Genomic DNA, 14,689 nt, shown 5'->3' on the forward strand with positions numbered 1-14,689 from the left:
TCCCGGCTGGACCCTTGGCAGCGAGGGAGCCTCCAGTGCCCTTTGCCCTCTGCGGCGGGCCCGTACCCTCCCCTTCCCGCCCTCCCTCCTTGCTCTCTTGCTTTCCTTTTTCCTTCTCGGGTCACTGCCCCCCCCATTCCTTCCTGTTGGCCGGGGTGGGGGGGCACGCGCCATGTGGGTCGAGCCTTGACACGGGTTCACCCTCCCCGCTCCCCGTCGAGGCCCAGCAGCCCTGAGCCACCCTCATCTCCCCCAAGAGCCTCCCACCCTCCCTCTCTGCTCCTCCTTTGTGTGCCTTCTCTTGTTCTCAAGGAATTCTTAGGGGTTCCCCCTACCTCCTCCTCCTGCACTTCTTTTGAAAACCTGGCAGGAAAATAAGCAGGGAGCCACGAAGTCTGGGAAAAGCTAGGCTGGAGTGTGTGCCCAGAGTCCCGGCCTTCGCTCTAGTGATGGATCTTAGCACCACGGGGTCTGTGTGGAAGAGCCCTGGCATCTCCACGGGGCCAGGGTAGCACCGTGCCCTGTGGCAGTGTCCACCCAGAGCGGGCTCGGTTGTGGCCGGAGCTGCATGGGGCCAGGCCTCCTCTCTCCTCGGCTGCGCTCGTCCTCTGCGAGAGCCGTGGCAGCGCCCACGGTGGCACGTGTGTGTCTTGAGGTCCCCAGCCTGCAGCACGGCCCCTGTCCCCTTTGCAGATGTCTCAGGGCAACCCCAACCTTGGCAGCCTGCTGAACATCAAGACGGAGGTGGAGGCCAGCGCTGCCGTGGAGTCCTCGCCCTTCCTGGGCAAGGCTGTGAAGGCGCTGGTTCAGGAGAAGCTGTCTGAGCCCTGGAAGGTGTACCTCCGAAGGTGAGGGGCTTCCTGGCAGAGCAAAGGAGCAGGGAGGGTCATGGTGGCCGGTGCCCTGTCGTGGTGGCCGGTGCCCAGGGTCTCCTCTGACCACGGTTCCTCTGCCAGGTTTGGCACCAAGGACTTCTGTGATGCCCAGTGTGACTTCCTCCACAAGGCCCACTTCCACTGCGTGGTGGAGGAGTGCGGCGCACTTTTCAGCACCCTGGACGGAGCCATCAAGCATGCCAAGTGAGTGGGGGTCCCGGGCCCTGCACCCCACCTCTGGGCGAGGCTGGGCGAGGCTGGGGGCTGCTCGGGCCTCCAGCTGCTTTCCAAGCAGGACCGTGTGCAGCTCCCAGCAGACCTCAGAGGCTGAGCTGGCCACTTAGAAGGTACCGCCTGAGAGAAGGCAGGCTTGCCCCGTCCCTCCACCTGCTCATCTCCTAGCAGGGTCCTCGGAGCCCGTCCAGGCCCCACTTAGAGCCCCGGAGCATAGTCTCCTGCTGCCCCCCGCTCCCCACACCCCACGCCCCTGCGGCCCGGCAGGCAGCCCTACCTGATGCTCCCTGAGAGTTAGCTGCACAGACCCCTGCTCTGACCCAGGCAGGGACCCTAGGAGTAGGCCTTTCCAAGCCCAGCATCGTGGATTTGTAGATCCTCTTTGGCCTAAAAATAATGAAATTAATTTGTAAACCCATTGAGCTGAAAAGTACAGGCCAGCCGCCTGCTGTAATGGAATGCAGGATGCGCAGACATTTAAAACAGACTTTCTCTGCTGCTGGGCCCCAGCTCAGGCTCCACCTGCTGCAGGAGAGCCAACCTCGGAGGCTGAGACCCACCTTTAACTCTCGAGCAGATTCTGGAAGCACAGACTTGGTGCCCCAGGGCCTGTTGTCAGGGGCGGACACAGCGCAAGGGTCACAGGGGAAGGTGTAGTGAGGGCCAGGCCGGGAGCCCAGGTGCAGGACCAGAGGACACAGCCGTTGGCTGCCAGTCCTTCCTTCCTGGTAGGACCCCGCCCCGAGCTGGGGGCTGGGGAGGGCACCACAGCCCCTCAGGTGTATGGGGCTGGCCCCAGGGAAGGGCTCCCTGCTCCGGGCTCTCATCACTTCCCACCCGAGACGCTGGCGCCTCTGCTTGTTGCAGCTTCCACTTGCGGACAGAGGGAGGAGCCGTGAAGGGAACCGCAGAGGCCGCCTTCCCTGCCACCGCGGCCGAGACCAAACCTGCCTTGGCCCCCTCGTCCCCGTCGGCACCTCCCGTCACCACAGCCACGGTTCCTGCTCTGGAGGGTCCCACTCCCAGCCCGGCCGCCGTGCCCTCCACCCCCACGCTGCTCGCCTGGAAGCAGCTGGCTTCCACCATACCCCAGATGCCTCAGATTCCAGCGCCAGTGCCTCACCTGCCCACTTCGCCCTTGGCAACGACTTCTCTAGAAAACGCCAAGCCCCAGGTCAAACCCGGATTCCTCCAGTTCCAGGAGAAGTGAGTCCCTCGATGAGCCGGGAGTCCCGTGTCCCCCGCGTGTCTCGGGAGTAGGTGCTAGCAAGGGCAGCCGCGGAGGCCACTGCCACTCCCTCTGCAGGTAGCCCTGGCCGTCCCCAGCCTCTCTGGGACACCGTCGTCGGACCGGGTCTTTCTAGCCAAAGACCCTGCTGCTCTGACCTCCCTACCTATTCCCAGAGCGGGCAGCTGGCGAGGGGTGGGAGGAGATGACACTGTGAGGACTGGCTCGGGTGGGCTGGGAGGGGTGGTTGTCGCCTGGCAAGGAGGGTGGCATCGGCTCTGCGCCTCCCTGTCGGTGTCTGTGGCTCGCTCTCGTGGCCCAGCCTCTGCAGAGCAAGCTAAGTCCTGGGTGGGGGGCGAGGGGGCTAGGCCCCCTCCAGGCCCACGCCCACCTGCACGGTGGTCTGAGCTCTCAGGGGTGGAAGGACCCTTCCTCATTGGATGGTGGTGGCGCCTTGTGGCGAGAACGGTGACTCTGTATCGTGATGTGTGCGGCTTCCTGTTCTCAATAAAAGTAATAAATTGGATGTGAACACACACGGCCTGAGTGGCAGCTGTCCTCCCTCTCTGAGCACCTGGGGCTGGGCCTGTGGCATGGAAGGGGACCTGCACTCCTCTCCGTCCCCCCGGAGCTCCCCTTCCTCCGTCCTGCCCCCCACGGCGGTAGCCCTCCCAGTTTCCCCAGCTTGGAGGATTCCCACCCCGGGGCCACCGAGGGGGCAGCCGGCCAGGGCAGGAGGCCGGGGCAGGGCCCCCCCGCACCTATGTGCAGCGCAGGAGGCAGGCCGTGGGGCAGGGCGGCTGCGGCCAGGGCAGGCCGGCACGGGGGCTCCGCCCAGCACCCCGCCGCCCCCCCAGGCTCCACCACTCAGCTGGCCTGTGAGGTCCTCTGAGTGGGCAGGAGCCCCACGCCCCGGGCCAACCCTGGGGGCCACCCCCGGGGCAGCCGTGCGCCTCAGCAGGCCCCGCACCAGGTGCACATTCCCACTGGAGCTTCCTGGTAGGGCTGCCCACCCATCTGCACCCTGTCAGTCAGCCACACCCAGGGCAGTGCCTGTGCCAGGCCGCCAGGCCCTCACTGGCCCCCCGCCAGGGCTGGCCGCGCCATCTCGCACTTTCACATCCAAGAGGTTACTGCAGCCGTCCTTATCTATAATCCTGAGGTGTGGCCATGGAAACTACGTGTCCCAGCATGCAATGCTCTGGGCAGCCTGCACACTGCAATCCTTCCTGCACCTCCGAGCTCCAAAAAGAAGGCAGGACTGCATGCTGGGATCTGTAGTCTCCTCTGGCTGGAGCCACTCGTTGAGCAGGAGGGCAGCCGGGCAGCCCAGGGGCCATTCGTCCAGGCCGCACCACAGCACGAGGACTGTCAGGGCGTCAGGGTGTCGGTGGGGAGGCCCCGGGATGCCACTGACCTTCTGGGCTGTGGTTTCATTCCAGCGATCCCTGCCTCGCGACGGACTGCAAGTATGCCAACAAGTTCCACTTCCACTGTCTCTTCGGGAACTGCAAGTACGTCTGCAAAACCTCAGGCAAGGCGGAGTCGCACTGCCTGGACCACATCAACCCCAACAACAACCTGGTCAACGTGCGGGACCAGTTCGCGTACTACTCGCTTCAGTGTCTCTGTCCCAACCAGGTGAGTGCGGGGGCAGGGGGCGGGGGGGGGCCCGGGCCCAGCTCCCCCTGGCAGGGATTCTGTTCCTTACGCCCGTTTGGAATGGTTCTCCTCCCGTCCCTGGAGGCTGCCAGGAGCGTCCAGGTTGATGGTCCGTCAGGAAGGTCCCGTGTTGTCATCCCTGCCTGCGGTGGGGACTCAACCGGCAGCCAGTGTGCACTTGGCATCATCCCACCTGTCCTGGAACTATGCTCCCTTCCCCCGGATGCCTACGATTTTAAAATTCTAGGCCCATCGGACAGCTAGAGATTGAACTGTCCGTGCCCCAGACAGGAAGGGCGGATCAAGGTCACACACAGGCGGGGCCTAGTCCTGGAGGGGGCTGGTGGGCAGAGCGCCTCGAGAAGGAGCCCGGTCCCAGGGCTGGCGGCCAGAGGACAGTGCTAGCATTGATGAGCGATGTCTGCCCCGGGTGTGGGATTGGCCGGCAGGACCGCCAGGTAGGATGTTTCAGTCGAGTGGCCAAAGGGACACACTGCTTTCTGACCCGAGATTCTGAGCAGGGAAGGGCACATGCACCGGGGCCTGCCCCGGCCCCGTGGGAGCTCCTGACCCTCCCGCCTTCCCTGCAGCATTGCGAGTTCCGGATGCGCGGCCACTACCACTGCCTGCGGACCGGCTGCTACTTCGTGACCAACATCACCACCAAGCTGCCGTGGCACATAAAGAAGCATGAGAAAGCCGAGCGGCGCGCAGCCAACGGATTCAAGTACTTCACCAAGCGCGAGGAGTGTGGCAGGCTAGGTACTGGCGGCCGGGGTTGGGGGCAGCAGCAGGCAGCAGGGGTCGGCTCTGGCTCCCGGGGCCCTGGTGGCCTCGGTCCCCTCTCCTGGTCCCCACCTCTCAGCCCTGCCCAACGGCAGACCAGACACCGAGGGCGACTGGGGGCAACGGCCCCCTCCCTGCCCCCCGGGAACTGCCACGTGGTAGAGGCAGGCCCTGACCCTGTGCTCTTTGCTTCCCCCTCAAGAGGCCACGCAGGTGACATAGGAGCTCTTGAAGTTGCCCGCCCTGGGCTCTCTTTCCAGGGCTTTCCCTCTGAGGTCTTTGTGCAGAACGGACTCTGCTTCGTCAGCTCATTGGTTCGTTCAGCAGGTGCTTAGGGAGGAACAGCTGCACGCGGAGCAGCTGTGGCAGGAGGTGGCAGGGGTGGCGGCAGTAAGGGTTTTCAGGGTCTGCTCTGGCCGGCACCACGCTTGGTGGCTTGTCTGCTGGACAAGCAGGTACACAGTGGGTCAGCCCAGAGCATGTGACCTGTGACCCAGGGCGACCCAGGAGGAGGTGGCCCCGGGGCCGGGAAGGCCACACATGATGGCCCTGAGCTTTGCAGCAGATGCTGGGGAGCTGAGTCGGGGAGAGCTGGGCCCTCCGCAGGGAAGCTGTCCGGAGGCCCCCCAGCCCGACCGAGGACCCCCGTCGCTCCCTGCCCTAGCTGCCCTGGGGATGCCCATGGGGCGGGGGGTCTGCAGGTGGAGGGCCTCAGGATGGAGCCCCATGTTCAGGGCCTGCGGGTGTGGGGCGGGAATCGGTCAGGGAGACACGAGGGGCCAGGAGGCGGCTGGGGTGCTGGGCGGGCCTGCCGGGCCTCAGGTGCTGGCGCCGGGTGTGGGGGGCAGAGGTGGGGCCGCTGCCGCTGCGGACGGCCCCTCTATAGGGAAGGGGTGAGCACTCAAAGCCCCTGCCAGGAAGGGCAGGAAGCAAACCTTCCTTTCAAGTATTAATTCAGAAAGAATTCAGAGGGTTGGTAGCCGTAGCAACAGGTGTCAACATTCGGTGGCCCGTGTTGTCCTCTGGCTCCTCTGACGGGCGTCGGGGTGCTCTGGAGCCATCCGTATTTACTCAACTTTGGGGGTTGTCGGTGGTAGTTGGGGCCAAACAAAGCTGGGGATGATATGAGACACCTGGCCAGCCCCGGTGCCATGGCGACGGGCAGGCCTTCACCTGCCCCGCGCTGACACTGTTTCAGCCCTGCCTGCTGTTTGTTCTCGGCCCAGAGGGAGGGGGAGGTGGGTGGGGGCAGGGCAGGGCAGAGGCTCCCCTGTGGCAGGCTCCCACGGGGGACATGGAGACACGTCATGCTTGCAGGAAGGGGGCTGACCTGGGGACGGGTCATCAGGGCCTCTTGCCCCAGGCCCGGGCCCTCTGAGGGCAAGGTAGGGGGCCCGGCCTGCCACTGTCACGGGCTTCACGCCAGGCCGCAGGGTGGGGCCAGGCCTGGGGGCGCGGGGGCTGATGGCCGTGGGTGCGTTCGCAGGCTGCAAGTACAACCAGGTCAACAGCCACTTCCACTGCATCCGCGAGGGCTGCCAGTTCTCCTTCCTCCTCAAGCACCAGATGACCTCCCATGCCCGGAAGCACATGCGGAGGATGCTGGGGAAGAACTTCGACCGTGTGCCCGCCTCCCAGGTAAGGGTGGCGCCGCAGGCCGTGCCCCCTCTGCCCGAGGTGCCGACGTGGCCCGCATCCCGCTCCTGCTTCCAGCAGGTGGGCGGCCCCCTCCTGAGCACCACCCGCCGCCTTTCAGGGCCCCCCGAGCCTGATGGACACGGAGACCGATGAGTACATGGACTACACGGGCTGCAGCCCGGGCGCCGTGTCCTCCGAGTCGTCCACCATGGACCGAAGCTGCTCCAGCACCCCCGTGGGCAACGAGAGCACCGCGGCAGGTGAGCGGCGGCCGGGCCCGAGCAGCGGGCCAGGAAGAGACGGCCGGGCCGGCCAGGTGGCCCGAGCGGGGACAGGGCCCGCCGGTCGGTGGGACACGGGTCGTTGAGGCCACCGCCCGCCGGCACCCAGCCGTCGGCTTCAGTTCCCAGGCGAGGACCCAGGCTTGTCCTCTGAGCGCCTGGACCAGCAGCACAGGCCCCGGCGGAGGGGCAGGTAGGCCGGGACCGCCAGCGCCCGGCCCGGCCCCACCCCCGCGGCGCCGCCTGAGCCCGCGAGAGCCCCCGCACAGCCTCCCCGGCCTCTCCTCCTCTGCCGTCTCCTTCCCGTCTCTCCTGGCGCCTCTCTGCTCCTCATCTGTCCACGTGTTTTCATATCATACTTGCTTCTGCCATCGGGTTTCTCATTTTGGTTCTTTTTTGTTTGTTTTTTGTTTGTTTTGGTTTTCTTTTTTTTTTTTTTTTTTTCTGCTTTTCTCCACCCTCTCCAGGCTGCCCGGCTCCTCCTCCTCCTCCTCTTCCTCCTCCTGCTGCCGCTGGCGACGAGGCTGCCCGCGTGGCTCCGCAGCCCGCACTGACCCCGTCCTTCTCAGCGGCCGTGCTGCGGGCGCCCCTCCCCTCCCTCCCATGCCTCTTTTCTCCGCCCTGTCTCTCATACTCTCTGCTCAGTGCCACTATCGGAGCCACCCGGGGCCTGGGCCACCCTGTCAGCAGCCCACCCCGCTTCCCGCCCGCCACTGCCACTCCAACTCCAGTAAAAAGTGACGTCCCTGTAGTTCAGGATGCCGCAGGTAACTCGCACATGCCTTCTCGCCAGCCTTTGTCACCCCAGCTGACCCTTGAGGCTGTGATCGGGGACCTGGCCTTTTTCCTGTGGCCTTGCTGGGCCGAGGACAGGGCCATCTGGTCCCCTGCGGACAGCTCCTCTACACTCCCGCTCGGCGCTGGGTCCGGGCGGGCTCCTGCCACCAGCCAGAACCCGCAGCCCTGGAGCCGGGCAGGAGGACAGAGGGAGGCTCTGTGGCCCAGGCCCTGGCTGGCTCAGTGATGACTCCTGACCCCCCCTGCCCCCCTGCAGATCTGATGATCTGCAGGGGTGGGACCTGCCCTCCCCGCCCTCTGGTGCACCCATCACCCGCCTCTGCACCTTCCTTTGCTCATTTGTGCCTCCCATTCTGCCTGACTGCTGGGCCAGCGCGGCACCAGGTCTCGGGCTGTGGCCAAGGGCAGGGCAGGGGCCCCGTGTAGGGGGTGCAGCCCATGGAAAGCCATCGCAGGCATAACCAGATGACCCTGTGACCTCGGCCCCAAAGCAGCCACTCCTCACTCACCTGACCTCCAGGCCCCAGGCCTGTGTGCTGTGCTGGGCACCCCCACCCCGCGACAGAGCTTGGTGTCCCCTGTTAAGGGTGGGTGGCTGGGTGGGGGCCCTAGGCGGATGATGCCGCCCAGCGGGGCCCTGGAGGCTCGCAGCTCTGTAGGCAGGTTGGGGCGGGCTGCACGCGTCAGCCCAGGGGGAAGCCTGGAGGAAGCCCACCTTGGCCTTGCGCAGGGCCGGGCCCCAAGCTTTCTCTCTGGTTTCTAGGGTGTGGAGCAGGGAGTGCGAGGATCGCGGCCTTCCCCCCGGGGGCCTGTGCCGCGCCAGGGGGCTGCTTGCCCCTCACCCTGCAGCTGTAGGGCCCATGGTGCGTCCCAGAAACGGGGTACAGGACTAACCACGCTGACGGGTGCAGGCAGGCAGCCCTGCCACTGGGGCGTCCTAAGTCTAGGGGAGCCGTTGGGTCCAGCAGGGCGGGCACAGGTGGGCGCCCCTCTGTTGGCCGAGCCCTGGCCACTCAGCAGGGCTGGTGTCTCCCAGCAAACGGGGGGCCCACGACCCCAACAAGACCAGAACGAGCCTTCTGGCAAGAAGCGGGCAGGTGTCCCTCCCGCGGGGAGTTACAGTCCCCCGCCCCCCTGGCGGACAGGCGGGCGCCGCGGAGGAGGGGTCCTCATCAGAGGCGGTGCAGGCCCGGGCCGGGGTAGCCGCGCTGCGCCGCCCACATTCCCCCTTCGGCTTCAGTCCGCGCCGGCGTCCCCACTTCCCGCCCGAACTGGCCAGAGCGGCCCCGCGGCCCCGCTGCCGGGCGCCACCCGCCGCGGAGCCTGTGCGGCCGCCCCGCAGGCGGGGGTGACCGAGGGCGGCCCCGGGCTCCCGGCTGGGGACGGGGGGAGCGGCCGCGGGGCCCCGGGAGCCCCGAGGGGCGGGGCAGGCGGTCGGCGCCCTCGGGTCAGCGCTCCGGGCGCCGCCGGGTTGCTGACCGCGCCCCGCCCCGCAGGGAACACCATCTCCATGCCCGCGGCGTCCGGGGCCAAGAAGCGCTTCTGGATCATCGAGGACATGTCGCCCTTCGGCAAGCGGCGCAAGACGGCGGCGTCGCGCAAGATGCTGGACGAGGGCATGATGCTGGAGGGCTTCCGGCGCTTCGACCTGTACGAGGACTGCAAGGACGCCGCGTGCCAGTTCTCGCTCAAGGTCACGCACTACCACTGCACGCGCGAGAACTGCGGCTACAAGTTCTGCGGCCGCACGCACATGTACAAGCACGCGCAGCACCACGACCGCGTGGACAACCTGGTGCTGGACGACTTCAAGCGCTTCAAGGCGTCGCTGCGCTGCCACTTCGCCGACTGCCCGTTCTCGGGCGCGAGCACGCACTTCCACTGCCTGCGCTGCCGCTTCCGCTGCACGGACAGCACCAAGGTCACGGCGCACCGCAAGCACCACGGCAAGCAGGACGTGATCAGCGCGGCGGGCTTCCGCCAGTTCAGCTCGAGCGCCGACTGCGCCGTGGCCGACTGCAAGTACAAGCTCCGCTGCTCGCACTTCCACTGCACCTACCCCGGCTGCCGCCACACGGTGGTCGGGATGTCGCAGATGGACTCGCACAAGCGCAAGCACGACAAGCAGGAGCGCGGGGAGCCGCCCGCCGCCTCGCCCGGCCCCGCCGGCGCCCCGGACGCCGCCCTGCCGCTGGGCCCCGAGCCCGCGCTGCTCTTCCTGCCGCCCGCCGCCGCCGCCGCCGCCGCCGCCGCCGCCGCGCCCGCGCCCGCCGGCCCGGGGCTGGGGCTGGGGCTGGGGCCGGGGCCGGGGCTGGGGCCGGGGCTGGGCGACCCCGGCGACCCCGGCCCGCTCGACGGCCCCCGCGACGGCCCCGCCGCGCCCGCGCCCGGCCCCGCGGCCGGGGAGTCGTCGCAGGAGGACGACGAGGAGGAGCTGGAGCTGCCCGAGGAGGACGCGGACGACGACGAGGACGACGACGAGGACGACGACGACGAGGACGACGACGACGAGGACGACGACGACGACGAGGACCTGCGCACCGACTCGGAGGAGTCGCTGCCCGAGGCGGCGGGGGCGGCGGGGCCGGGGGCGCGGAGCCCGGAGCTGGCGGCGCCCGCCGCGGCCTCGCCCTAGCCCTAGCCGGCCGTCGGGGCGGGGGCGCGGGGACCGGCGGGGACCGGCGGGGGCGCCCGGGGCCGCTGCGACTCCCGCTGTACAGATGCGGTTTCTGCGTCGGGCCGAGCCGGGCGCGCCCCCGCGGCCCCCGCCCCGCCCCGCCGCCCCGCAGGTGCTTCCGGACCCCGAGTCCGTCTCAGGACAGAGGCGGGGCCCCCCTCTGGTGCTCCGGGCCCCCCGCCCCCCCGCCCCGCCCGCGAGGACCGGCTGCGAGCGCCCCTCCCCTCGGCTGCAGGCGGGGTCTTCTTCAGGGAAACAGAAGGTGCTCTTGTCGGGGTGTCCTCCCCCGGGAGCGGGCCCCGGGCCCCACGACCGCGCCGGCGGGACTCCTCATGCTCAGGACTGGGGGCGCGGCCCCTGCGGCGGAGACGCACCCCGGGGCGCGGGGCGGAGGGAGCCCAGCCAGCCCCTGGGGGTGGGGGTGGGGGTGGGGCGGGGCGGGGGCGCCGCGCGGGGACCCCGGGGCGCGGCCTCTGCCGCGGGGGCCTCGGGGCGGGGGCGCAGGGCCTGGCGGGGCCTCGGCCACCCACGCCGTGGAACCGGAAGGATACCACTCTCCGGGGCTTTAATATTCAAAATGGGGAAAAACGCGAGAAAGTTGTACAGTATTTTTCCTGTAAAGGTTATTATTCTACATAGAACAAAAAAAAAAACAAAAAAAAAAGGCAGGCGGGCCGCGGAGCACAGGCCGCCGCGGCCCAGCCCCGGTTGGACACCGAGTGCAATCGCTCACGTGGGATTTCGTTTCCATTCGTTTTCGGGGCCTTACCCGAGTGAGGCTGTCTCGACAGTAGCACTGACGGGAGCTGCGCGATTCCAACTTTTAACTTGAATTTTGTAGAAACAAGGAAAAAAGGACTATTACTGTTGATACAAGTTTGTAGTTAACTTAATTTTGAGTTTTTCTCTATTGGTTATGTGTGTGGCTTTATAGGGCTTTTTTTTTTTTTTTTTTTTTTCCAGTTTGTTATTTTTGATTTTTTTTGTTTGGGATGCTTCTTTGCTGGTGCAACCCACCCAGACCAGGTCCCCGCGCCTCGAGCCCACAGGTCCCAGCGGGCTTGCGGAGGAAGGCCCACGCGGCAGGGGCGCCCGGGGCGGCTCGGGTCCTGGCCCCCGGCCTGGCTGGGGGGACCCTGCGACTCGGCCTGTCACCCCGATCGCCGAGGGGGGCCTCACGCGACGGCAGGGGGCACTGGGTTTTCTTTTCTTTTTTGTCCGTGTGTGTGTGCGTGTGCGTGTGCGTGTGCGTGTGCGCGCGTGTCCTCTTGGCGGCCCACAGCTCGGGAGCCAGGACCACCTGCGCTTGGGGGGGGGGTTGGGGGGTCCCACTGAGCGCACCTGATGCAACAGGAGCAAATCCTTGTCCGAAACAGCCCCGCGCAGAGCCTCCCGAACTCTGTGGGCGCCGCGCTGCTGCTGAGCGCTCGCCCAGACTCTGCTCTCCACCGCCCCTGGGTGCGTGGAGGGAGTTTTGTAAAGGAAAAAAAAAAAGAAAAAAACAAAACACAAAAACATTTTTCAATGTAGCAGACTTTAAAAAAAAAATTAAAAAAAAAGAAAATCGAAGATGCCGACAGTGCGAAGTCTAGCCTTTTGTAACCTTCATATTGCACACTAGGACTATAAGCCATTGCTAGCTCATTTTGAATTTTAATGTGTAATTTTTGTTTTATTTTCTTTCTGTGGGGAAAATAATGCTTGATCCACCAATGCTCTTTTTAATGTTTTATAACTATGTATGTGTATATATATAAATATAAAATAATATGTATGCACATATGTGTGTGTATATATCTATATGTATATACATATATAGATATATAGAGATATATAGAGAGGTTTTGAGACGAAAACTGCAGAACGTGAAAACCGAACTGAACAGCGTGTGCTCTGATTACTTGAATCTGGTCTCCTCGGCACCTGGTTAACTGAATATTTTTCCACTTGAATTTAGCGCTATTAGAAATTTAATATATGTGTTTTATTTATTTGATTTTTTTTTTTTTTTTGCATGACTGATGCAAGGTTTGACATTTTCACTCAATAAAAACTGGAAAAAAACCTATCAAGTTTTTTATTTTTAAAACGAGCCCCAGGTGGGCTGGCGGGGAGCCGGCCGTGTAGACGGCGCGTGTGCCAGGGCGGCGTGGGGAGGGCCCGGCGGGCCAGTCTCGCCTGGGCTGGGGCCGGTTGGGGGGCGCAGGCCCTGCCCACCCGGGGGCGGCCGGAGGGCACCGCGCCTGGCGAGGCCTCTGGGCAGGCGCTGGGCAGGGTCCCTCCTCCTTCCTGCAGGGACCTGCCTGGGCGGGACGGCGCGACCCGGATCCCATCCGGATGCTGGCCCGGCTCCTGCCTGGAGCTCCCGGCGGCATCGCTGGGCCTCGGAGGGAGCGGAGGCGCGGGGTCCGCCTTGAGGAAGTCGGGGTGCCGCACCCCCGCAGCGCGTTTCCAGCACGGCCCCAGCACAGGAGGCCCTTCCTTTCCTTCCTTCTTCCTGGAACGCAGCCCACGGGCTATTTACATAAATATGTTAGTAACAGACGCGAAAATATATACTTTTTTCTGTCTTATTAAAATGTTCAAGTTGGAACTCGCCTATTGTTTGTGGATATCTCAATTCTGTTAAATAAAACAGTGACTAATTTATGGGATAAAACGCAAGTTCAACAAATTAAAACCATTATTGGAGCTTCGCAGGCCCTGGTGGGCCGAGCAGCCCTCCCAAGGGGCCTGAGGGGCGGCCCAGAGCCAAGCCCGGACCTGGCGGCGAGGGGGTGCTGAGCGCCCGGCTGCCTGCGGCCGCGGGGGGGGCCCCCAGAGGCTGGGACGGGCAGCGGCCCCTCAGGGGCTCCTGGGGCCCCGGGGTGGGGGCGGGCGGGCAGTGGCCCCCAGGTCTCCCCGGCCCAGAGGGCCCTCGGGGTCTGCCCGCGGGGGTGGGAGGGAGGCCCAGCCTAGCTGCGGGCAGGCAGGAGGCACCAGGGCCGGGGCGGGGGTCACTGGCTCTCGGGGTGACCCTCCCCACAGCCTGAGGGCGACCAGGCCCGTGACCGTCATGATGCCCGTCAGATGCCGCAGCAGCTCATGGCCGGGGCCAGGCCCTGCCCGGGATGAGGACAGAGCGGAGCGGCCACCCCACCCAGCGGGAGCCGCCCCGCAGACCCTGTCCCCACGCCCACGACCGAGGGGCGCAAGGTGGGCCCGGGCGGCACAGCCCCGCCCGCGGCTTGTTGGGCTCGGCGGGAAATGCAGTGAAACACGTCTGTGTTCCTGGATGTAATTAGCTGCGGCGTGATGCTCCTACACCGAACTGGGGCAAATTCAAGAGTTTTGTAACCTCTTGGAAAGAGCCAGAACCCGCTGCACAGGCTCACGCTGAGCTCAGCGGCCTGCCCACCTCCCACAGACCTGGCCCGGCCCGGGTGCTCCCGGCGGCTGAGTCACCCACGGGAGCTGGGCCCCGTCCCCACCTGGACCCACAGGGACAGCAGGCAAGACATCTTGGCCGGGGACCAGGGCAGGCCGGGGACCAGGGAGGGCGAAGTGTGGCCGCCCCGGGGCCCCACTCAGGCCTCGGGGAAGCAGGGGAGACAGCAGGGCCCCTCCGACGGGCTGCAGCCCTGGGGGCCTGTGGGGCCAACCGGACAGCAAGGCTCCTGGGGGGCCTGGCACTGCGGGAGGCGGACGGGACCTGGGTGGCCTGCCCCCCCCCTGCTGCCACCGTGAGCCCCGCAACCCCTGCCCCTCGGGGGACATGTGTGGCCTGCGGAGTCCAAACTTGCTCCCGACCACTGACGCCCCTCGGCCCCTCGCCCCTCGGCCATGAGGCCAGAGCCCTCCCCCGCCAGGTCACCCCGTGTCCAGCAGGCACCCCGGGGATGCCAACGCCTGGACTCGAGGCCTGGGCACCCAGCGCGGGTACCTTTCACTACAAAGATCCTTCCGGGACTCGTCAGGGAGCAGGGAAAGGCTCCGGGCGTCCTCCTGACGGAGCAGTAAAACCTCATCTCCTCCCCTGGAAGAGCGTGACCTCCAGGGAGCCCAAGAACCACTGAAGTCTGTTGGGATTTGGGTGAAAGGCACCCCAGAATGCTGGGGCGCGGCGGGGGAGCTGGGCACTGCAGAGAGCGCCCCCCCTAGTGCGGGCCTCGCATGGACGCAGTGGGGGACCCCTGTGTGGGGCAGGCCTGACCCCAGGTGAGCAGGACCCCCGAGGCTGCAGCCACACCCGCCGCCTGACCAGCACCTTTGCCTCTGCTGCTGGAGCCCCGACCCTCCTCCGGGGCCTGGGCACGAAGGATTAAGTAAACTCCTGGGGATCAGGTTGTCTCCTGCCTGCCCTTCCTCCTTCCTCCTCCGGGGGCTGCGGGGAGCGGTAGGGGAGGGGAGGGCAGGGGCGGGGGGGGGGGGGGGCGAGGAGGGGGAGGTGGGGGCCCAGACCCAGGGACGCTCCTCAGCGCTCCCAGCAGAGGGCGAGGGCAGGAGGGAAGCCGGGGGAGGCCCACACCAC

At 66.1% G+C, this 14,689-nt stretch overlaps 1 protein-coding gene across 7 annotated transcripts in view; it reads left to right on the forward strand.

The window, feature by feature from the left end:
• Positions 1-12,247, forward strand: part of CASZ1 (castor zinc finger 1) — a 141,041-nt gene extending 128,794 nt beyond the window's left edge. For 6 of the 7 annotated variants that reach the window (XM_077899669.1, XM_077899670.1, XM_077899672.1 and 3 more), the window contains 8 exons: positions 694-848; positions 957-1,079; positions 1,977-2,315; positions 3,780-3,978; positions 4,590-4,761; positions 6,272-6,423; positions 6,542-6,683; positions 8,999-12,247. In XM_077899669.1, the coding sequence (XP_077755795.1) occupies positions 694-848; positions 957-1,079; positions 1,977-2,315; positions 3,780-3,978; positions 4,590-4,761; positions 6,272-6,423; positions 6,542-6,683; positions 8,999-10,137 (2,421 nt within the window). In that variant the 3' untranslated portion in view covers positions 10,138-12,247. Of the gene's footprint in view, positions 1-693; positions 849-956; positions 1,080-1,976; positions 2,316-3,779; positions 3,979-4,589; positions 4,762-6,271; positions 6,424-6,541; positions 6,684-7,171; positions 7,472-8,265; positions 8,717-8,998 lie in introns of those variants that run through there. The other variant, XM_077899673.1, reaches the window with a different exon arrangement.
• The last annotated feature ends 2,442 nt before the right edge of the window (positions 12,248-14,689 follow it).

The sequence above is a fragment of the Canis aureus genome, chromosome 5 (genome assembly GCF_053574225.1).
Source record: "Canis aureus isolate CA01 chromosome 5, VMU_Caureus_v.1.0, whole genome shotgun sequence".
NCBI classification, from domain to species: domain Eukaryota; kingdom Metazoa; phylum Chordata; class Mammalia; order Carnivora; family Canidae; genus Canis; species Canis aureus.